The sequence below is a fragment of the Phascolarctos cinereus genome, unplaced genomic scaffold (genome assembly GCF_003287225.1).
Source record: "Phascolarctos cinereus isolate Bilbo 61053 unplaced genomic scaffold, phaCin_HiC Scaffold_7;HRSCAF=346, whole genome shotgun sequence".
In the NCBI taxonomy this organism is placed as follows: Eukaryota; Metazoa; Chordata; class Mammalia; order Diprotodontia; family Phascolarctidae; genus Phascolarctos; species Phascolarctos cinereus.
Genome location: NW_027556180.1, coordinates 92,342,607 through 92,368,269, shown reverse-complemented (window position 1 = coordinate 92,368,269; position 25,663 = coordinate 92,342,607). Strand labels below are relative to the sequence as shown.

General features: G+C 38.4%; 1 protein-coding gene across 1 annotated transcript in view; it reads right to left on the bottom strand.

Annotated features, from left to right (window-relative positions):
* The window catches only part of VWA8 (von Willebrand factor A domain containing 8), a 391,323-nt gene that overhangs the window by 26,978 nt on the left and 338,682 nt on the right, over window positions 1–25,663 (bottom strand). Inside the window, exons 39-40 of the mRNA XM_020977000.2 lie at window positions 24,932–25,088; window positions 11,410–11,518 (exon numbers count right to left, since the gene is read on the bottom strand). Coding sequence (XP_020832659.1) covers window positions 11,410–11,518; window positions 24,932–25,088 — 266 coding nt within the window. The remainder of the gene's footprint in view (window positions 1–11,409; window positions 11,519–24,931; window positions 25,089–25,663) is intronic.

The following is a 25,663-nucleotide window of genomic DNA, read 5'->3' as shown; positions in this document are numbered from 1 at the left end:
CAGTCAAGAAATACATGCGGTAAAGGAAGAAGGTTGGCAGGTGTGGCTCTTGAAAAGAAAAATGATGGCACACTGGCTGGGGCGCAGACAGATTGTGCAAGAGATACTGGTGGTGACAACATCTCTTGTTCCTCAATGGCAGCCTCCTCAGTCATACAAGATGAGGTACAAGTCTGAAGCTCTGCTTTGGAAATTCAACCTAAATGGTGAGTTGGCTGGTCCCTGACCAAACACTATACTGTTCACCAAGGAAACTCCCATAGTTACCAGGATTACACATCAGCCTCACAACTTCTGGAAAGCATTAGTCACTCAGAACCACTAAGGCCTAAAAAAAGAAGAGGGTTATGAAAATGACCCTGTCAGAGATGTCTTGTTCTGTTTATGAACTGGAAAGAATCCCCCTGAAGGAAGCTTATTTCAACCTGGCCTACCAGCTTAAATTCCAGCTTCTTCACCTGTAACATTCTAGGTCTAGATTAGGGCAGGAATTTTTAACTTTTTTTGTATCATGTACCCTCAAGGTGTCTTGTGATGTCTATGGACTCTTTCTCAGAATAATGTGTTTAAATGCATAAAATAAAACACACAGGATTATAAAAGAAACCAATTATATTGACATATAGTTATCAAAATATCAACAAAGACAGGTTTACCAACCTCATCCCAAACTAAGTAATTTTGAAAGTCCTTTCCAGTTCTAAATTCCACAATCTTAAGACTAGAAGTTCATCAGAAACAGTAAACTTGCATGCATGTATTACAAATAAGGATTTTGCGATAGGGAAGTCTTGAAAATTTTCCTTAGATCAATTTTTATTTGATAATTATTTAATATTGCAGTACAGGTAAATATATTACATAAATATAAAACTTTACTGGCATATTAAAGATGATAATTTTTTATAAAATCACATGGTCAAAAGAAAACTAAAAAAATGATGTGGTTTAATTTTAAGGAGATAACGGGTTTTCACCAACAGGTAGTCTATTATTAATAATATTTTAATGTAATAATTTTCATGCAAGGACCAAAGTATATGAATCTAAATTCATAATGTAAAGGCCTAATGAACATTTAACTCTAAAAATACCACTTCACATTTTAGAAAAAGTTTGAAATCATATGCACACATTTTACATAATTTAAATCAGTGCTGTTTTGTTCTGCTTATTTTACTTAATAATTTTTCATTAGAATCATAGAAGAGACCTCAGAAAATCCTATTAAGTCCAATCTATAATGAGTAAGAACACCTTCTCTCATAGACCTTCTGTGACAGAGAATTCACTATCTCCTGAGGCATCTCAATACACTTTTTAGATAACTCTAATTGTGAGGAAGTTTATTTTTATATCGAAATGAAATCTGTCTGTTGACAACTGCAATCCATTTTTCTTACTTCTGCCTTTTGGGGCCAAGCAGGGCAAGTCTTTTTCCTCTTCCCCATGGCTGGACTCCAAATAACTGAAGACAGTTATCATGACCTCCCAAGTCTTTCTACTTCTTCTTGTACCTGGTACCTTAAGGTTGCTTTAATTTTCATTTCTCTAACTGCAAGTAAGCCTGTCTATTGTTGAAACTGATAATTTACTGCCTCTTTCCTTATGTGTACACAGTTCATCTTCTTGGAGCACTCATCAAACAGAATCTGAGTATCAACTATATGTTTCAGTACTCTGTATATTTTGGACAATTTGCTTTTACCAGTTATATCTGAAACACATATTTTACCTATTCTGTTGTTTTCTTTTAAAGACTCAGTTTATTACATTTTTGTGCAGAGCTTAAAATTTTTTTAATCACTTGAAGTCTTCTAGATTGCCTCTGATTACATCTTCTACTTTTTTTTCAATAGCTAGTAATTTTTCTCCTCTCCTCAAATGGGATAAATATATTTTTCCTTTTTCTTCTAGTTTTCTTTTAAAATGTTTAACTCTTTTGCACATCTGGAATCTATTGCAATATACAGTACGAGCCACGACTCCAAATTAACCCTTGCACATATAGCTATTCAGTTGTTCCAATAACATTTATTAAATAGGGATTCTTTTCACAATTGCCATATTACTTATGATTTGTCATCAATTGAGTTCTTATAATAGTTTGATCACTTATATGTCTATATAATTAGTTTTTTTTTCCTGTTTTCAACTGAAACTCATATGTTTTGGGATAATTATGGCTTTGTAATAGATTTTAAAATCTGGTAGGAAAGGTCTATATCCTACAGTATTGTTGGTCTCTTTTTTTTTTCTCCAGCTAAACTTCCTTATTAATTGGTCAAATTCTAAAACATATCCTGTGGTGACTTTAAGTGGTCACTATTAGGTCTGTATATTAATTTATTACTGTCAGCTTTAGTCAACTCAACCAGAAGGAGGCAAATCATTTCTTTCCATTAAATCATGTCTGAATGTATTTCTTCCAATAGAGTTTTACTTTTTGTTGTAGTGAATCTCTTATATCCTGAGCTAAGTTAATTTTTTAAAAAAAGTACGGATTTTGTTTTGGAGGGAGGTTGTCATTATGAATGGCACTGCAGTAGTTTTTGCCCGTGTATTATTACAGTATAGAGTGTATTTTACTTTTATGGATTTATTGTATATCCTGCAGCTCTGCTAAACTTCAGTAACTTCTTCATTGACTTCCTTGGATGTTCTACATATCAAATCACATAATTTACATGAAATAAAAGTTTTATTTTATCCTTTTCTATCTTTATGCTTTTTCGGAAATCTAGGGAGAGAGATCCAGGCTTGTACTGCGAGGCAATTCCAGGAATAAGGAAATCATAGTCCTGTTACACTCTGTTCTGATTAGACCATTTCTGGTGCTCAGTTCAGGGCACCACATTTAGAAGGATATTGATAAGTTGAGAGTATATGGGAAAACCATTGAATGACCTCAAGGTCATGCCATATCAGGTTCAGTTTTAAGGGAGATTCTTACTTTGATGAAGAAAAGATGCATAGAGGCTAACATAGCTGTTTTCAAATATTTGAAAGACTTTTTAGGTGAAAGAAGAAAAATCATGTGTCTGGATATGTTCTGGGAGGCTAATTTCCATTAAGAAAGTAAAGCCCTTGATATGTTTCTTACTTGCACTATGGTCTCATTTCAGCTTTCTGGAGATTGGGGAAGGAAAGATGGGAACTGATAATCTGAACTTAATCCTCATCTGTAAAGAGTTGGCTGATGACTTGATGGGAGAAAGTGAACATTCACAGTATTCAAAGAAGGAAATATTACGTATAGTGGGTTATGTGCTGCAGATTTTGGGAATACAGATTTCACCATATTCAGAGAAATTATAGGCATGATCACATGGCCAGAACTATAAAAAAACAAGACAAGTCAAGGGTTATGGGAGGCACTCAAAACCAGAATTCTATCAGAACAATCACAACACTTCCACTGAGGTGCAGAAAAAAGGTTTCAAAAGAGACTTAGAGACAGGGCCTCTGTGACTAACTCATTTTAAAAGCATGTGAAAAACAGTATCCTTGCTAAGAGAACATGGAACAGGGGACGGAGTACAGGGCTTGTGGCCAAATCACTTACGTTTGACTCCTGCCTCATACATAAAAATTAGCTATGTGATTATGAGCAAGATATAATGTCTCAGAGCCTCAGTTTCTGTAACCATAAAGTGGGGATAATAATACAAATAGGTAACTGGCTTCCCAGGGTTGTTTTGAAGTGCAAAGAAAATCTTAAAAGTACTACCCAAATGTGAGCCATTCTTATAAAAGGAGATGTAGTAGAGAGCAACTAAAGCCAGGAAGTTAGGTTCAAGTCATGCCTAGGACACATATTAGCTGTGTGATCTCAGGCAAGTCACGTAACCTCTAAGAGGCCTAGGTAACTCCCTAAGAAGATACAAATGCAAAGAAGATACCAATCTTCATGGAAAGAGGGGAGTTTCCTCACCCCAGAGCTCGCTATGCAAAGGAAGAATAAAATATGGAAGAAGGAGGGAGGCCTAAACAAAGACAAAAACCAGAACGTGTGGATGTGTAAGAACAGTATCAGGGAAGACTAAAGCCCACAATATGCTGCAGCTTGCAATAAATGCCAAAAAGATAATAAAAAAATGTGTTTGGCCCAAGAAAATAAAAAGGAAGGCCTGGGCCCACTACTTGGGACATGTGGTGTAAGGTAAGCCACTAACAGAGAGAAAGTACAACGCTGAGGTCCCATTTTGCTTTCATTTTATTCATCAAGAAGGACCTTTCAGCTTAACAATAAATACTCAGTCTACCTATAAAATAAACAAGGGTAGGACAAATCTAATTAAGAAGGAATGGAAGCTCAAGATATAAGGAAATAGCCCTTGGCTCCACTGGAGTCATAAAACCTTCTAGCCTAGGCCTTGTCACTTACCAGCTGGGTGACTCAAGCAATGTCTTTGAGCCTAACAGTCTCCTCATCCAGAACATAGGGATGATAATCCCCTTGTAGCTACCTCACAAGGCTGTTGTGATAATATATACAGAAGCCTTTTGTAGATCGTAACTCACTGCACAGAAGTTATGATGATGAGATGATGATGAACTTTCTAGCAGTTAGAGTAATCCCCAAAAGTTATTTGCTAGTCTGTGAGGTAGATTCCCACGTCAACTGGGATTGTTGAAGTAGCAGCAAACTACCTGTCACAAATATGATTATTATTGATGATAATAATAAAATAGCTAATATTTACATAGCACTTTAAAGTCTGCATATGTTACCTTATTTGATCCTCACAACATGTTGAAGTGGGGTTTCCTCCATTGGACAGAAGGTGCTGAATTTTCTTAAGGCCCTTGACAACTGTAAGATTCGCTGGCTTTCTGACTATGCCTCCATGCCTGGAGGTTCTCATAAAGAACCCTCCAGGACCACAGGCCTTGTCCTTGGACAATGGTTGGGAAAGTAAGAGGATAAGGAGGAAGACTGAGCCCAGAGGTCAGCCACAGTAAGAACACTCAATGACTTCCCTGGTTGATATTGAGCCATTAAGTACTACTCTTGTGTCAGCTTTTAACTATATTAACATACAATCCAGAAGACACATCTCCGTATTCTGAAAGTTCATCAATGACCACTTTCTCATCAAATCCAAAAGCTTTTCTTTTAATATTTATGTTCCCTGAACCATTAATAACCATTCCACTTTTTATCTTTGCATTGCGTTTAAAAGTGCTGTACTCATTTGATCCTGCCAACAACTCTGTGACTTAGGGAAGGCAGGGCAGCTACTATTATTTGTAGTTAACAAATGAGGAAACTAAGTTTCCAAAATCCTATGGCTAGTGAGCTGTAGAACTGGGTCTAGAACTCAGATCTCCCAATTCCTAGTCTAGTCTTTTTTCCCCCACTTTTGTGGGGAAATTAGGGAATCTAAGAACTAAAAGGATCACAGAGGTCATCTGGTCCAACCTGTACCCTCCAAAAATTTTCCTCTAATATTCTACACAGAACAGGCCAAGCACTGATTCCTGGGAGACTTCATTAGAGATCTTGACACTGGTTATTAATGGCTACTCATTGGGTCTAGCTATTCAACCAGCTATGAAGCTTCTTAACTGTAGAAGCATCTTGGTACAATGTTAAGAGGACTGGATTTAAAGTCAAAGTGCTTGTGTGCAAATCTAAATGCTGTCACTCCTTACCTGTATGAACTTGGTCTAATCACTTCTCTAGGCTTCAGTCTCCTTAACGAGGTGTGTGGGAGGAGGGGAGCGAAAAAGGTGACCTCTCAGCCCTTTCAGCTCTAGATCCCAGATGCCCCCAAAGCGGCTGTTCAGCTTCTGCTCGAAAACCTCCAGAGAAGGGACAGACTCATGCTGCCTTCTAATGGAGCCCATTCCACTTCTGGATACTTCTAATGGTTGCGAAGTATTTCCTTACATGAAGTCTAAGCCTGCTTCTTTATAATTTATACTAATTATTTCTACTTTTGTCTTCTGAGTCCAAGCAGAACAAGTCACACTCCTATTTTACAAGACAGTCCTTCAAAAACTTAAAGACAAATCATGACCCCAATATAATTTCTCTTCTCTAGGTAAAACATCTTCAATCTCTTCAGCTAGGCAGCTGGGCATCACAGTGGATAGCGCACTGGCCCTGGAGTCAGGAAGCTGAGCTCAAGTCTAGCCTCAGATACTTATGATACTCTTATTTGTGTGACCCCAGGCAATTCACTTAATCTCTGTCTGCCCCAGTTTCCTCATCTGTAAATGGGGAAAAAGCACCTACCTCTCAGAGTCATTGTAAGGATAAAATGAGATAGTTTATCAAGTATGATATCTGTAAACCTTAAAGTGCTAGTTATTATTAATATCAGTAATAATAATAATAATAATAATGATAACCCACAGTAAACCATGCCACACTACATGATCTGGTATTAACCAGGCAGGTATCCTGTGGATACAGTCTACTTTTCAATATCATTCCTAAAATGTGCTACCCAGACTTTAAGCCTAACCATGCCAGGGACTGAGCCATGACTCCCTCAACTTCTCTCCCCCAACTATTTTGAAGTCACAAGTCTTGGAGGCACTAATTTCTTGGGTCACTTTTGTGTAAAACAGGGACAGGGTTGCACCTTTCTCAGCAGTGGGTGTTGAGATATATTTCTTTATTATTTTGCTTTGCAAGTCTATCCCAATTAAATATTTTACTATTAAAAAACGTGGTACCCAGAACAGAACATAATACTACAGATGTGATCTAAGAAGAGCAGAGTACAACAGGGCTACCAGTTTCCTTAATCACGGATACTACTTTCCTCTTAATGTAACCGAATACGACCTTAAGCTTTTTGGCTGCCGTCCTACACTACTGACTCACATTGAGTTTGCACTTCACTAAAACACATGGATTTATTTTCAGACTGATGGTTGCTTGTTGAGAATCAGTGTAATATAGTGAGGAAAATACAAGAATTTTGTTTTTTGGAGACAGGAACACCTGAGTTTGAATCCTACCTAGATACTTATGAGATATATTGCCTTAGGCAAGTCACTCAATTTCTCCAACCTCCAGCTTTTTCATTTGCAAAATGGAAGTGAAAATAACACCTGTTTCGAATGGTCAAATAAGATAATGCATGTGAAGCACTTTGCTAACTTAAAAGCTTAAAAGTTAGCTATTACCTATTCACACCTTCCTCATCCTGCACTGAGGAGGTTAATTTTTTGAACTTTACATTTACCCATATTTAAATCGATCTCATTAAACACAATGTTTTAGTTTGTCAAAATTTTTGTGGATCCTGATTCTGTCATCCAACACGGTAGCAATACCTCCCTGGTTTCGATCATCTGCAAATTTGATAAACATTCTAGTGATGCCTTTATCTAAGCCATTGCTAAAAATGTTAAAGAGCACAGCATTCCTCTAGCACCCTCTTTCCAGGTCAGGCTGACATTAAACTGCTAATGAGTATTCTTTGGGTCTGGCTAGTGAACCAATTTCACATAATTTTCTCCTTGGTCCCCAGTCTACTGGGGATGGTTTTTAAGTGGACACTGATGAAAATGTTGCTTTTCTGCTTCCTGTTTTCCCCTCATAAATACGCTTTTTAAATATATAAGACCACTCCATCTCCTCATTTTCTTCACATCCTGCTCCTTTTAAATGCCCTTTCAAGAATCACAGTCCAGTCATGGGTCCCATCTTACTAAGTCTCAGGAATACATGTGAGGTCAGATTTGCCTCCTTGCATTATAATGTCTAGTTCTTTTTGCTTTGTTTGTTGTCCATACCACATTTGCATATAAACATCTGAACCCATGGGTTTTATGGCTGGCTCCTTTTTAAGGTTTTGTATACTATGCATTTCAGGGTGATTCTGCTCCTAGACCTCGTTCTACATTTTAGCTACTCTTTGGTAGACATACACGGACAGTTTTCTCTCTCTCTCTCTCCTTTCCCTTTCAATTTAAAGGCTTTTTAATTATATTTGTATGATTCCAGGTGAATACATTTTCCCCACCTCTTTTTTAGGTTCCTTGGCTAGGAGCCTGTCATTTCTTTGTTTTAGGCCAAATTCCAGAAAGCCAAATTCTGTTCACAGATGCCATGTTCTTAACTAGTATTTATTTCCCAAACCTACCTTTCTTTTCTGAAGCACCTGTCTTCATTTGGTAGCAGTGAAGATATTACCACTTGCAACCATGAGGCCTTCTGTTTTTAACACAAAACTAGACTGTCTTTATTGAAACCTCCCCCCAATTTAATTCTTCTGTTTTTTCAACATAATTCCTACTAGTTCTCTGTATTCTTTGTTACCTCCTTTTCCTTTAGTAAATTGATCTTGTTTCCTGGCTTAACTATTCCATCTTGCTTATCATTTTAAAATGTACACTACTCCATATCCAGTCCCATATCTTAAAGAGACATCTCTCTTTGGCTATCTGCAGTTACCTCAAACTCAAGATATCTTTAAAAAAAATGTATTACCTTACTCACAAAGTCAGTTCCTCCTACCAACTTCTTTGGCTTGTTCAATGGTAAGTCTATTCCCTTAATTACTGAGGATTTCCTTTCTTAACCAATCACTTATTAAGTTTTAGTGAGTCTTCCTTTAAAGCCTCATCATTCACAACCATCCTTTCTTTTAAATTACCAAAGCTATCACCCTTTGTCAAGTTTTCATCATTTCATGCCTGAATAATTTCTAACAGTTAGAAGTTAGTCTCCTCTGTCTGATCTCCTCTCCCCCTCCCCCCTCCCCTTACTCTCCACCAATTCATCTTGTATGCCACTATCTGATTAATTTGATTAAAACACTAATTTTCATCATGTAATTTTCCTATTCAAAAACCTTCCAAAGGATTCATACTGTAAAGGAGAGAGTTCTAAAACCTCTGTCTGGCATTTAAGGTTCACCTTAATGTGGTCCCATTCTATTAATAAACCACTAACTCTGGTAGAGGGGAAAGAACATTGGAATAGATTTTTGGGTTCAAACCTTAGCTTTTCCAACAACTAGCTCTGTGACCTTGGGCAAGAAATTCTATCTCTTTGGGTCTCAATTTCATCGACTGAAAATGAGTGGGTCAGACTCAGTGCCCTCTAAGGACCTTTCCAGTTCTGTGCCTATTTCACTTTATCTCCCACAACTTATCAACCGAATCCCTCCAGTCAGGCTGTTCTCATCACTGTTCTCCAAACATACTTGTTGCCAACTCTAATTTTTTTGTTTTTGTTGGCTAAGATTCCCTCTCCTATCATTGAGATCCAACCTTCAATGAAGCACCATGTCTCTATGATGCCTTCCAGACAGCTGGCCATTCTAACTGCCATTATTTGCATGGACTCTGAACTCCACTAGCAAACATCTTCCCACTCACCCTTTTCCAGTTCCGTTTCTCTCCCTCCCAACTCCCCCCCCCCATGGAGTATTCTGAATCTCATACAGTGAATCTGTCATTTACAAATGACCCCTACATACAGAAATCTGTTGTCCAAAAATGTCTTTCCCTGTATCTGGATTTTTTTCACTTTCTTGTGACATTGCTTACACTTAAAACAAGCCTCCTCTTTTAAAAAATGCCAACGTCTCTGAGAATCATAGATTTGTGACTCTATGGGAATTAATTCAATCAGCTTATTCCCTTCCCCCTATCTAGCAGTGATCAGCTGTATAGACGTAATGGGAGTTTTCCACTAGGGAAGGGAGATAGGAACACTTTGGGAGCACCTGGAAGAGGTGCAAGGTGAAGGCTGTAAGAGGTATGAGGACACTCGGCCCCTCTGTGCCACAGAAAAGGAAACTAGAAGGAGGACAAAGGGTGGAAAAGAGGAGTTAGAAGCCTCCTAGTTCTGAAAGTCATGAGCTATGTGACCATAGGCAAGCTACTTAATCTTTCTGAGCCTTATTTTCCTCTTCTTTAAAATAGAGATACTTGTAATATCTGGCCCATAGAGACACATCTTAAATGCTATCTAAATATGAATTATTATGGTTATAGAAAGAACAATTCACCTAGGGCCAGCTCTGTGCATGCTAAATGGGGAAGGAATTTATGTTTGTTTTCTTTTTTCTATACTATATTGTTCTAGATTACAGATCCTCAAACTTGGCTAAGCAATCTGAGGGTAGCCTATTAGACTAATTACCATTTAGAACACTGTTTTTCTTAATGGAAAAATATGCTAGATTTCTAACAACAGATTATAAACTTGAAACAAAAGCTATTTAAAAGATAGAGGCTGCCTGAACTGTAAATTCTTGTATTATAAATTGATCTTTTGATTATTTATTCCAATATAGTCTTTAGCTTCAAAGTTAAGCTCAGTCATCCAAAATTATAGAAATAATTATTTTTCCCTCAGGAGAAGTAGAACAATACATGTAATCTTTTCCAATCTTTAGAAAAAACATAGTAAAATACTATTTGTTATATGGGATGACTCTCTAGGAGGGGGAATAGGAGGTATGCTGTGCAAAACTACAGTGATGTAAAAACCAAAGACACTGATGAAACTTATTTTAAAAAGAAAATAAAAATAAATTTTTATTGATATGTTTTTTTATATCATCTATATTTCCTACTGTATCTAACCTTCTCCTTATCTGTTACAATAAAGAATAAAAAGAGGGAAAAGAAAACAGTTCACCCAAACTAATGAACACATTGAAAAAAACCTGACATTATGGTCAATGTTTCATATCCACAGTCCCCCTCCTCTGCAAAGACGGGGAGGAGATGCCTTTTTACATCTTTTCTTCGGGGATAAATGCTTAGGACAGTGCCTGGTATGTAGTAGGCACTTAATATATGTTTATTTATTGATTATTTTGTTGTTTTTCTTTTCCATTTACATTGTTTTAGTCAACTGTGTGCATTGTTCTCCTGGTTCTGATTACTTCCCTTTGTATCAGTTCGATTTTCCCCTTGCTTCTCTGTTTCCATCATATTCACTGTTCCTTACGGCAAAATAAGATTGCATTACACTCATGTACTATATGTTGTTGAGACATTTCCCAGTTGCTGGGCATTCATTTGGTCCCAGGATTTTGCTAGCACAAAAAAATGCTGCTATAAATATTTTGGTATATATGGGGCCATTCTTTTCAAGTATTTTGGTACAGTTTACATCTTTTGAAATAAGGCAATTGGTTCCCTTCCATGTAGTATTGCTGTGTTGGTAATTTATTTAAATTTGGGGAAATCAAGGCAGCTTTCAGTCAAATCCTTGCCACCAGGACTGCAAGAAGGGTAAACTGAAGTTACTATTTTCTTGTGCTTTTCACTTAGAACAGTCATTTGGATAACATTGAAGTGTTATCTAAATGTAAGAAGGTGCTGATTTATTTTTCTTTAATAGCAAATAAGGTTTTAATTGGCTTTATTATTTTCAGCTTTGGTCCCAGGTTATCTTCCTGGTTACAATAAAATGAGGATTACCTGCAAATTATCCAAGATGATCCGGAGGGAATGTACTTGTCGCCGGACAGCACTTGAAAACTTCTCGTAAGTTTCTGCATCATACTCACTCATCTTAATTTCTTTTAACCTGAGGCAAGGGGGCGGGGGGAATAAAGTAAGGTAAATCATATAGCACAGGTTGTCTCTATCCACCCAAACCTTGCTAGAGCTATATCATATGGACTCTCTAGAAATTCTGGTAAATTTGGGGCAGGGGAAGTAAGAAGAGAAAAGGAGAGAGCAATTTCTGACTAACAGCTTCAAAGGACAGAGAAAATCTAAAGGAATGTGGAATATGAAATCAATCTAGATATTTAGTAAACCGGCATGTCAACTTCTTTCAAGAGTTAGTGGGTTAGGGGGCAACTAGGTGGAGCAGTGGATAGAGCACTGGCCCCGGAGTCAGGAAGACCTAGTTCAAATGCGATCTCAGACACTTGACACTTACTAGCTGTGTGACCCTGGGCAAGTCACTTAACCCTGATTGCCTGCCTCCCCCCCAAAAAAAAAGAGTTAGTGGGTTTAGGAAAATGCATGTCATATTTTGATTGCTAAGCTGCTAACTCATGATAAAGGATATTGCTACATGTTAAAATACAATGTATTACTGGTAATACATTGTCAGCATCAAAGTAATCACCTCAATGTTATTTTGACAGAGAAATACAAACTGTACAATCTAATAAATTTGTGGATGTTAGTTATCCATACCATCCTCTTCTATCACCATTATATACAAATTAAAAAAGACTCAGTGCAGTTTTAAAAATTAGAATCTCACACTTAAATAGAAGGGGTCTGATCTACATAGATCCTTCTATGTGTTTTTCTCTCTGCTGTATCCTCATCTTATTTATGGTAACTTGATAACCTTGATAAGATTTCTGTGACCATAAATGAAGATGGTATTAGGCCAGGAAACAACAATTACTCTCTGAAAGTGTCCATACAACAGATTAAGCTTCTTGTTCCTCTAAACTGGTATGTGTACTATTGGAAGCACAGATCTCAGGTTCTATTGTGAAATTTCTGTCCAAAGTATATCTAACACCTAGTGTTAGAACTGGAATCCAGCATGAAAAAGGATGGTCTCCATGTTGGCTATTTTACTAGTTTCATGAAATATTTGTCTAAGCTTTGAAAGAATTTATGAATCACACAGTATAGGATGGTGGAAAGAGCACTCCCTGGCTTTGGATTTGGAGATCGTGGGTTCAGATCTCGACTTTGCCACTATGTGACTTTGGGCAACTTAATTTTTATGGGCCTCAGTTTACTCATCGGTCAAATACAGGAGCTGGATTAGATGAATTCTAAGGTCCCATAGAGCTCCAAATCTGTGATCCTCTGCTACTGTCTGTGTTCATGGTAGATTTTTTTTTTAAGGCAATTGGAGTTAAGTGACTTGCCCAGGGTCACACAGCTAGTAAGTGTCAAGTGTTTGGTCTGAGGCCGAATTTGAACTGAGGTCCTCCTGACTTCAGGACTGGTGCTGTATCCACTGCGCCACCTAGCTGTCCCTCATGGTAGATTTCTAGGGCCATTACTATACTACCTCACCAGATTTACCATCTTGACAATTAAAAGGGTTTCAATACTGTAAGAAAAACGTTGCACCAATGCAAAATTAGACTTGCTATAGGCTTTAACATCTTGGTGACATCTTTTGTCTGGAGGTCTCACCAATGTTCTTGTGGTCCATCATGAGATTAATCAATGAATTCAATGTACCACGCTAGATTTTGTACTACTGCATATGACGGGCAGTCTGCCATGTGTCACTTTTGTAGCTAAGGAAGTTATGTGCTCTTTTCCTAAGGAGGGATATCTTAACTTAGACTATTAAAGAAAACAGAAATAGGATTTTGTCTAAAGGAAACCCAATTCCACCATATTTTAAGATTCAGGAAAGAATTAATGAGGTTTGATCCCACTCATAGACAGCTCTTTGTAGAGACAGTAGAATTACCTGTGGTTATAGGTTGAGGCTCTGAGTGTAAGCATAATACATAGAAAATATGCCATGCGCTCTTTCAACTACAAAAAAATTCCAGAAACAATATATCCAATTGTGTCTGTTTTCAGAAAAAAATCACCTATAAGATGTGGGAAGCTGTCAGAGGACTGGAGGAAGAAAAGTTTGAAGTATATAATGGGAAAAAAATAACTTTTTAGCCACTGGATTTGAAGTTTTCCAATGCCAATATCAATCAATTTGTAAAGCAGAATAATTGTAAATATATTTTGTTACTTTAAGAATCATCAGTAAGGAACTTAGGAAACTCTTTAGGAAGAAGCATCCATGTAGGGTGTGTGACCTGCTTCAGTGGAAGAGGTACTCATTGATACTGATGAAATCAAGCATCTTTGGAAGTACTAAAGAAGCTTAATCAAAACTGTGGGACACGCTTGCCTTGGACACTGGAACCACCGTGAGTTGATTATGCCTTTTTATACTTCCAAAGGCTGCGTTTAGTGTTGTCTAACAACCTATGAATTTTTAGATGTTGATTTATTTTCCCTGGTAGGTTAGGCTTAAATACTGTCATTTTGAGTCAATGATGTATGATTCTATGAAGACAAGACGTGAAATTCAGGATATTAGGATAAGTATAGATTAGCTTCTGTCAGTGGCAGTGTCTGCTGCTGCCAAAGCTGGTGTATGCCTCAGTCTCCTTTCCTTGTCTACACAAACACCTCACATATGGTCCGTGTGTTGCCTTAATGTTTTTATTCTGATGTCATTAGGTCCTGGTGCAGCCTGGACAGAGCACTAGACTGGAGATCAGGAATAAATGAGTTCAAATCCTGCCTCAGATACTTAGTTTAGTGACTCTGGGCAACCAATCAATAAACATTTATTAAGTGCCTAGTATGTGCCAGACACTGTGCTAAGCACTAGGGATACAAAAAGGGGCAAAAGATAATTCCTGCTCACACGGAAATTATAATCTAATGGGAGAGACAACAAATATATACAAAGCAAGCTATATACAGGATAAATAGGAAAGAATTAAGAGAAAGAAGGCACTGCTTCCTATAGAAGGGATTTTAGTTGGGACTTAAAGTAAGCTAGGAAGATCAACAGTCAAAAAAGAGGAGAGAGGGAGTTCCCAGGCATGGGGGACAGCTGGAGAAAATGCCCTAAGCCAAGAGATGGATTGCCTTTTTCATGGAACAGCCAGGAGGCCAGTGTTACTGGATGGAAGAGTACATGTTGGGGAGTAAGGTATAAGAAGGCTGGAAAGGTAGGAGGGGGTTAGGTTATGAAGTGCTTTGAATGCCAAACAGAGCATTTTGTATTTGCTCCTAGAGGCCACAGGAAGACACTGGAGTTCACTGAGCAGAGGGTGACACGACTGGACCTGCACTTCAGGAAAGTCGCTTTGGTGTCTGAATGGAGACTGGACTGCAGAGAGGAGAGAGGTGAGCCAGGCGGACAATCCCCCACTTCCCCTCAAGCAGGCTACTGTAATAGTCCAGACACGAGGTGATGAGGCCTGCACCAGAGTGGTGAGTAAGTCACTCAACCTCCATCTGCTTCAGTTTCCTCATCTATTAATGGAGAACACTCTTCCTCATAGGGTGGTTGTGAGGACTAAAGGGATAACATATATAAAGCAGTGTGTAAAACTCAGAGTTAGTATGCTAATCTTCAACCATATTTTCATACAGAGTAGAAGTCAGATTTATATAATTTTCTTTGTACCACCCCAGAAGAGTAAGCTTTAAGATTATTTTTTAAGTTTTTTAATGATAGTGGGTGAACTCAGTCAACTAATCTAATGGTTAGCATTTACCTATAATTCAGATTTAGAGAGCCTTCGGACTGCATGCTAGGTCCATCCAACTCAGTTTAATTTTTTCTGGTGTAGGATGGAAAGGACCAAGAGGAGATGTCTACATGTGTGCCTATAGTTCTCTTGGACCAATCCCAATTATAGAGTTCTTTGGCTCTGTTCTAATCTGGTTTATTCTCTCATATGGTTATTGATGTACCTACCTTTTCTTCTGTGGTACCTTATTTTTTTCATTTTCTTCTTTATTTCACCTTCCCCTTTCTTTCCTGCACTTCTTCTACTCTCCCTATTTCTTGCTCCCTTAGATACAAAAATGAATCTATGATCTCCTTGGGATACAGTCTCCAGTAGAGACTGTAAACTCTCCATCCATTCACATTTTGTAGGATTCTCATCTATGTTTGTTTGTAAATTTCCTGTAAAGGATCCATTCAAAGTGCTAGAACCTTCCCTTAAGTTAAAAAATATTTTGGAGATAAAAATGTAGTAGATGGGCTGTCCATCCATTGCCTTTTATTCTTGTTACATAACCAGCACATCTTTCTTGGTCATACAGGTTCTTAAAAGTCTCATATCATTTCTTGTGTTCAAGTCATTATTGGTGACATTATAACTTAAATACACCACCATATATCCTAACATTGGGCTCTGGACTGGTTGTAATCTTTATTTTTTTTTCAAGATTCCATGGTTTGCTGCCTTATCATACCTCTGGGGGGAAAAACTGACATTAAAAAAGTAGACTTTGTGACAGCTTGCAGTTTGGGCCCACTGAAAATACTGTGAATTTCCCAAGTGAAACCTAGCCCAATTTTTAATTTCTATTCAATTTTGGGTCCATCTGCTAGCTCAAGTTTTCTCTATTATGTCATACTATTTTTCTTTCTTTCTTTCTTTCTTTCTTTCTTTCTTTCTTTCTTTCTTTCTTTCTTTCTTTCTTTCTTTCTTTCTTTCTTTCTTTCTTTCTTTCTTTCCTTCTTTCTATCTATGTATCTATCTATGTATCTATCTATCTATCTATCTATCTATCTATCTATCTATCTATCTATCTATCTATCTATCTACCTACCTACCTACCTACCTAACTACCTGTCTATCACTCAGCATGTAACACAGTCTCTGGCATAAAGTAGATGATTAATAAATACCTGTTGAATAAATTGCGAAAACTTGACTGTTCCCTTTCTATTTTGATCAAGAATAGATGTGGCTGGTGTTTGTGTGGACTTTTCATAAAGATTTCTGTGTGCACATATATGTATATATATAATACATACACACATATATAGGGAGAGGGAGAGAGAGGAGAGAAAAAGAGAGAAGGGGAGAGAACGAAAGCGAAAGCAGAGAGCAGGCACAGGAGACTGTGTGGTAGAGTGGACAGAGTTGGCTTTGAAGTCAGGAAAACCTAGGTTCAAGTCCTACCTGCAATACATACTGGCTATGTGACACAAGCAAGCCACTTAACCTCTCAAAGCCCTAGGCAGCTAATTTCCAAGACTGTAAGGTATAGAGTAGGTGCCAATCTGAATTGATTAAAGGCATTTTCTCATCCAGGAGTTTCCTTTACCAAAACATATGCATACACATAATGAGTATTTGCATAAGTAAGCATATATATGCAGATGCGCACACACACACGTATATATGTGTGCACGTGTGTGTATACATACATATATACATATCTATATCTATCTATCTATCTATCTATCTATCTATCTATCTATCTATCTATCTATCTATCTATCTATCTATATCTCACACATACATGCGTGTATATACACACAAACACTAATTCAATAGACTTCCTGACCACTGGGCTGTATGCCTAAGCAATATGTGTTTTCCATCTGTTTTGTTTTTCCAGTGTCATGGTTAGGCTGTTTTCTTTTGAATAACTACATAATTCACTGAGGAGGCTTTGTAATACCCTGGGGCTGCTTGATGTTAATACCCAGAGGATCTCTGAAGAAAGTTATTTTCTTGGTAGCATCTGTCACATAATTTTTGCATAACTTTAACATATGCATTGGGGCAAAGACTGTTTGAGGAGAACATTTTAAAATGTCGTAACATATTTTAACAAAAACAACAGTGGGGTTTTATGTTTTCTATACCTCTCAGTTACTAAGTGATTGATAAGAAGTGGCCCCTTCTGGAAACTCACCAGCTTCTAACAGTGCCGACCACACACAAGTGCTTACTGATGGCTTGCTGACCGACCTGGGAAAGTGTGACTGTTCTCTTCCTCTTGTTTTGGTCAAGATTTAATCTTGTAGACTGTAAAGGTTTTTATCAATACGAAAAAGGACACTAACAGATTAAAATGTAAATTTTTTTTTTGGTGGCGGAGTGATTTGGTCTGTGATATTTTCTATACTCTTTTGTTCATCCATTCTTTCAGATGTCTTGAAAATAAATTCTCGAGTGTCTTTAAAAGTGTGTGGCTTCCAACACACGCTTATTCTGTATGAATCTGTTCAGGTCGAGCTGTTCCTCCTGCCTTCATATTCGTAAGCGCTTTTGCCGCCTGCCACTTCAACAAGGTCTGAGGTAGCAAAAGACAAAGGGGGTAGGTCTCCCACTATTGCTGATAAGAACAGGCAACTAGAAAAACACCAAGAGAGTGGTTTCTTTCTTCTGGTTTTATCTGGTTGGGATGGCCTTGCTTAGATGGATCGTACGCAAAGCGTATTTTTGCTTTGATAGATTTTTGTGAAGTGATGCTGCTCATAATCTTCCATTTTCCTCTTCTGTTAAGTTTTGCTAATTGGCTTGTAGTCTAAACAGTTGTTGCCCTTGTTGTCTATGTCACTGCTTTTTGGAAAGAGGATAAAGTATCAACATTTCGTTTGAACAGGTTAGACTGAAGTGCCCATAATCACTTGCAGTATATCATCTCCTTGTTCCTTCTAATTTGGCACTTACTTTGCTCTAACCGGTGGATTTTTTGATTGCACACAGACAGCTCCTTCTGAAATGACAGCTATGCCTGTAATCAGCTATTTCCTGTTCAGATGTGGTTAATTTCACTTTGTGATACTGGGCAGAGATTGACACACTCAGCGCCTATGGATTCCGCGTTATGCATCACAAGGCTTCTAAATATTGTACAACAGACTTTTGTCTTTTTCCTTTTTTGGATTTGTAACCACAGTTTCCAACATAATTTTCTCCATTCTCCTCTGGCCCTATCTTTCCACTAAAGTCATTGAAGATTAAATATGTTGCCTTATTTGGAGAATTCTCCCAAGTCATCACAGAATTTCTCCACTTCTTTATCCTCTGTAATCAGTTTTGGTACATAGGCTGAAATTTTTAAAATATAAATTTTTGATATCTTTGGTTTTTATATCACTCAAATTTCCCCCATCTTCCTCCATCCAAGAAAACCATCTCATATAACAAAGAATACTTTTTAAAAGAAAAAAGAAAAAGAGGAAGAGGAGAAAAAACAATCAGCAAAATCAATCAATACATCAACCGAATCTGAAAATATATGCAATGTTGCATACCCATGGACTTTCTACTTCTCAAAGGAATAGCAGGAGGTACCTTCTCATGCCTCTCCTTTAGGGTTATGCTTGCTCTTTGTAATTCTGTAATTTTCATTTATTTAGATTCATTTAGAATGTTTTGTGCTATCATTCTTTCCATTGTGCCACTGTGTTGACTGTTTCTTGGCTCTCTTTACTTCACTCTGCATCAGTTCTTGCAAATCTTTCCGTGCTTCTCTGTAGTCATCATGTTTATCATTTCTTATAGGACAGCAACATTCCGTTACATTTGTGTACCACAAATTTGTTTTGTCATTCCCCAACCAATGAGCTACAATTATTTTCATGGTGGTTTCTTTGCTTAAGCTCCTTATTAACACTGCATGTTGAGAAGAATTTCTCTTCAAATCAAACCACTCAATAATTTAGCATTACCATCCACAGAGAAAAAACCAAGTGAATGTAGAATATCTGCTTTCTAGATTATGAGGAAGTTAGATGGATGACCTATAGCTTTCATCCATCAGTGTGTATGTGTGTATACACATACATTATATACGTATGTTTGTATGTCTCTCAGCACTTGCCTAGTATAGTGCCTGACACACAGTATTGCCTGGCACTCCAGAATTACCCATCCCTACCTCTATGTTCTCTGGATATGTCTGCCCCATGATTAACCAATTTCCTTTCATCTTAAATCCTTCCCTGTCTTACTCTCTCCATCTTCTGGCTCTTACTGAGGCCTGGATTCCCTCTGTTGATCCCTAGCAGATGGCTAAACCCTTGGTTTTTCCATCACTCACAAATGTTCCACTTCTGTTTGTGAAACTCTGATCCACACCTTTCACCATTCCATCTTTCCCTCCACCTCACTACACCTAACCTTGTTCTCCATCTTCATAGGAACCTCTAGTCCCTGTTACCCTCAGGTCTTGCTTAGGCTATCACTCCTCCATTGTCTGCACTCCCCTCCTTTCCCTGTGGTGAAGTAGTTTGATTCTACACTATTTTCAGTCCTTGAGTCCCTTGATCCCTTCTCCTGCTGCTGATCAAACTTCAACAGTGGAACAACTATCTACTGCCTTTGCTCCTTTTCACATGCTACTGAATGGAACTTGAGGAAACCACAAAATTATTCTGACCAAGTCTACTACAAATATATGTCACAAAATCTCAACAGGACCTTCACTGCAACAAGATAACCCTTTTATACCTTCCACTTGCCACAGAGGGTACTCTAAACTTCCTCCTCAAGTTGCCCATGACATCCCCTCACCCCATCCTTTCAGCTGAGGAATTGACCTCATACTCCACTGAAAAAAATAAGTTCACTCTCCTCATATTCTCTTCTGATCTCACAAGGGCAGTTAGGCAGCACTGAATAGAACACAGGGCTTGAAGTCAGAAGAAACTGAGTTCAAATCTGGCCTTGGACATTTACTAGCTATGTGACCTTGGGCAAATTAACCCTGTTTGCCTCAGTTTCCTCATCTGTAAAATGGGCTGGAGAAGAAAATGGCAAACCACTTCAGTATCTTTGCCAAAAAAATCCTAAATGAAGCCATAAAGAGTTAGACATGACTGAAACAAATGAACAACAAACAAACAAAAATTCTTATCTCACATCACTTAAAAGCTTTCCTACCTATCCCTTCATACCAGTCTCTCATGAATTCTTGCCAAGGTAAATTCCTCTACACATATCCTTGACACCATTCCATCTTATCTTCTCCAGCTGATTATCCCCTCTAATCTTCAGTCTCTCCCAGTTCACTGGTTCCTTCCCTGCTACCCACAACAACCATTATGTATCTCCCATCCTTCAAAAATCTTCACTTCACCCTATACCTTCTATCTGTCCTTCTATATTTCTCTTTCTGGTCCTGGCTAACCTCCTAGAGAGGTTACACTTGGTGTACACTTTCTTTTAGATACACTTGGTGCCTCCACTTTCTCACTTGAGTCCAAACACTGGCTTCTGACCTTATTATTACCCTGATGTGGCTCTCTGTAAAGTTCCCATGATCTCTTCATTGCCTAATCCAATGGCCATTTCACAATCCTTTTTCTTCTTGACCTCTTTTCAGACTCTGACATGGCTGATCACCTTTTCTCCTTGACACACGCTTTAGGTGGCAGTGACATGGCTCTTTTGGTTCTCCTCTGACCTGTGTATCACTGCCTCTTCTCAGTCTCCTTTGCTGGATCTTCTTCCAGGGTATGCCCTCTACGTACGGGTGTCCTCCAAGGTTCTGTCCTGGGATCGCTTCTCTTCTTCTTCTCTACTATCTCACTTGGTGATCTCATCAGTAGTGATGAATTCAATTATCAGCTCTAAGCAGATGATTCTCAGAACGATTTAGGCAGCCCTTGCCTCTTTTCTGACTGAGCTCTAGTTTCATATCACTCGCTATCTTTTGGACTTCTCAAACTGGATGCACCATAATTGTGTCAAACTCAACATGTCTAAAACAGAACTTAACATCCTTCTCCCAAAACCTTCTCTTCCCAGATTCCTCATAACTGTTAAATGTACTACCATTCTCTAAGTGATCCATGCTCAAAACCTTGGAATCATCCTTGATTGTTCTCACAATCAGTCAACCTATCGAATATGTAGTAAAGTATTACTTGTTATTTATGCCTTCACAACTTCTTTCATATACATCTGTTTCTCACTGCTCACATAACCATTAACTTGTTCAGACTCTCATCCCCTCATGCCTGAACTACTATAATGGCCTGCTGGATAGTTTTCCCACCTCAAATTTCTTCCCACTCCCATCCATACTCCACTCAACTACCAAAGTGACTCTTTTAAAATGCACAACCATGTCAATCTCCCTACTCAAAAAACCTCAATGGCTTCCTCTTACCTCCAGTATCAAATAAAGAATTCTGTGTGGGATTTAAAGCCCTTCATAATCTGGACCTCTTTCAGTCTTTTCACACTTTACTCCTCTCTATACTCTATGAACTAACAATTTGCCTTCTTGCTGTTCCTTGCATAAGACACTTTATCTCTTGCCTGCATGCCTTTTTTACTGGATAACCCCCATGCCTGGTGTTCTACCTCCTCATCTACTCTTGGTGAATCTCCTGGCTTCCTTCAAGACTCAGCTCAAATCTCCTTTTCTTCAGGAGGTTTTTCCTGGTCTCCTTTGCCCTTTTCTCCCTCTTTTCACCTCATCTCCAACTGCTAATGCCTCTCTCTGAGTCCCATTTATACTACATACATGCTCTATGTATATAGCTGCTTGGATGTTGTCTCTCCTACTAGAACGGGAGCTCCTTGAGAACAGGGACCATGTTTTTTCATTTTTCTGTATTCCCAGTGGTTAGCACAGTGCCTCACATATAGTTAGCCCTTAATCAAGTGCTTACTGACTGCTGACTGACAGTAGATGCTTAATAAATTCTTGCTAATTGAATGGTAGACTGTAAATGGACAATGGATTGAATCCAGAATCAAACAGGAAGAGGAGCACAAGGCAAACTGGCTTTAGGAAAAGGGAAAGTTCCTTTAAAGACCCCAAACTTCTTGAACCAGGTGATAACACTGCAAAACAATTTGAGTATTTTATAGAATCACAAAATCTGAGACTTGAAGGGATGTTAGTGGACATCTAATACAACCACATATAAAAGAATCCCCCCTAACATAATGACAAGTGCTTGTCCAGCCTCTGCTTTATTCAATAGTTTTATGTTCATTGTTACTAATTTAGAAGGTAATGGAAAATTTTCTTCTCTCTAAAAATTTCTCTGAATTGAGTTAACACTCCCTCCACCCCTCAACAAAACTGAGGTGGCCTTTTCTTTATTGTTCTCCTTGTGGGTAAGTGGCCAGAAACGTTTGTCATCTTTGCTTTATAAAAAAGAATGGGTTTGTATATCTGTCCCCAACTACTCTGCGAGGGCACCTCCCACATCTTCTGTTACATACTCAACTTTCTAGCAAATTAGGCACATCTACCTCTCTATACCTGCAATAATCCCAAACCAGAAAAGTACTGGTGCATTTAAACAGACTATTTAGTAGAAATGGGGAAATGAAGGAAGAAGAGGTAAATGGGGGCTAGTTTCTAATACTCTAATTGTTGAATACTTTTTCTAAGCTGAGAGTTAACATATATTTATAAAAAAGTGGAACAGCATTTTAATAATAACAACGTCTTGGATTTCTGTAACCCTTTTCTTCTAAAGGGCTTTAAATGCATTCATCTCTAAAATATTATTTAGTCTTTTAACATCTCTAGCATGAGTGCAGAGGTAAATTATTGCCATTTCCTTTTAGAGATATTGAAACTCAGGCACAGAGAGGTTAAATTACTTGTTCGTAGTTACAGATGAATAAGAGGCAAAGCTAAGGCCAGAATTCTGGCCTCTTTACTCTCTTATTCTGTCTAATGACCGGTGGGGGGGTTACTGGAGCTACAGCCTTTCCTGAGGGATTGCCAGGAGGGGTCTGCACATATGTCTCTATTGTTCTGTGCTATTTATTTACAGGATGTTTAAGCACATGATGCCAGATGTCTAGAGTGGGAAAAATTCACTAATTCTTGCCCACTTAAATATGTTTCACTTTGAATGTGCACAAGCCCTTCAAATATGCTACAAATAAGGGAAACCGCTGCCCAAATCACCTGCAAAATACACAGTTCCAGTAGTTCCTGAGGGAGAAACTGTTTTATATTTTTCATTTTGGCTGAAAAGTTAATTTGGTATTCCAGGTAAAACATGAAAATTAATCTTATAAGAGAAAAAGAACTAGTGGTTAAATGAATGACATGATAGAGAGCAGGCCTTACAGTAAGGAAGACGTGGGTCTGCCCTTTGACCTATACCAGCTACGTGATCCTGGTCACTTCTCCTGGCCATCATTCTGAGAATATACATTTTAGAGCACTCGCAGATCTGCACTGGAAGAAGGCATTTCCTCTCCTAGGACTTCCCTATACTCATGAAATCACAGACTGCTTTAAAAAAAAATTGGCTCTAAATTGCTAAGCAAGGTCACCTTCTCTGCCCGGCTCTCACAGGGTGGGCCTATCTCTCCACCAACCTTGTTTCCTTCTGCTCCTAGACACAGGCACACACAGAGAGCGAGCCTGGGCATCCTGGCCCACTGGCTCACATTCTATGCATGTCTGTGCTCCTTAAACACGTGCTCTCCATTGTGTCCAGTCAGTCTCCTTCCTGCTTCCATAGACACAATGGTCATTCCCACCTCTGGGTCTCTGCTCATGCTGTTCTCCCTATTTGGAGTGTCACCTCATTCTCAGCTGTCCTGCAAAGCCCACCTCAACTCTCAGGTCCTCCCAGAAGTCTTCCCTGACCACTCTAGCTTAAACTTATATCTCTACCTTCCTTGAACTCCTAGAGCACTTAGAGTCAGTACCAAACAATTTAGCACCAAATTTACTTGCTAGTTATTTACTGTATGTTCATTTACTCCCCCAACTAGACTGTGAGCTCTTAGAAGGCAAGGCCAGCTTTCATAATTTTCCGGCATTCCCTACAGTGCTCGGTTCAGGAAATACTCATTCACTGCCCAATGAGAGACAGCCCAATACATGGGAATGTTTAGATTCAGAAAACCTAGGTTAGACTCCAAGCTCTTCTACTTTTATCGTAGAGCTCTGAGAAACTCATCTACCATCTCAGACCTTCAGGGGAGCTGAGCTCTCCTCGTCTCAAAAACGAAGACATTGGACAGGATGGCCTCAAATGTCTGGTCTCGCTTCAGGTCCCATGCCCATTTTTGACAATGGCCTGTGTGAGGCAGGCAGTGCAAGGGGAATACCCTCATTTTACAAATGAGGAAACTGAGGTTCAGAAAGGTTAAGTGACCTGCCTATGTTCATAAAGCAAGTGCTGATTCAGGATTTGAACTCAAGTCTCCTAATTCTTTTCCTTTGCCTCTACTTTTCAGTAATCTATATTCTTTTCTTTGTATGGGGCATTACAGGGGTATACAAAGTAAAGAGAGTGCTGACTTCATATACTTTCTATCAGCCTACACCCACAGGACAGGTTGGGTAGTGGAGCTTTTCAGCTTCTTTGCCAAGTGCCACATGGAATAGTTTGTCAGGTAAACTGGCAGTGCCCGTGTTCCACCCGTGGTATTCCAAAACAATGTTAACTTTTGCTACTCAAGAAACAGGACATTTCTACTGTGTATAATGATTGACTAAGAACCTTTGTTGAAAAGCCTTTTGGCCCATCTCTCTTGCAGCTCTCTTTACTTCTTCAGGGACAGCATCTTTCTCTGCTTGAGAGATCTGGTACACGTTGTGGCCTGCATCCAACCGGTATGGTCCCCCTTTGCCCCCTAGACCAGCAGTGTCTCTGCCCCCTGGAGAAAAAACACGGAAATCAGGGTGGTAAGTTTGTTCTTGACCCAGACAAAAGGTTTTCTTCCCCTTCAAAAATATGTATCACACCTTCAAAATGTAATGATATAATTATAATAATATAATTAATATGGATAAATTAAATTAAAATATAAGTTAACTAAAATATAATTAATCATAATTGTATTTTTGGAAATTGAAGATTATCCTTCCCACTCTTTTCCATCTCTCCAAATCCTATCCTTTAAGGTCCATGGAGCCTTCCTTACCCACACTTCTCTATATTTCAACAGCATTTAATTTCCATGTGTGATTGATTAACTTTTCATCTGTATATCTTTCATCTCCCCAACTATACTACAAGCTTACTGAAGGCAGGACTATCACTTTTTATTTTCTGTATCCTTTATAGCACTGTGATCAAACTTAAATAGAAACAGATCTTGATGTTGCCATATATCAACTTAGAAAATCACAAATAAACATTATCTATGTTGTATTGAGTTGTGTTTACTTATTTTGTTCGATATTTCTCAATTACATTTTAATCTGGATCCCAGGCTTCAGGTGTTTTGAA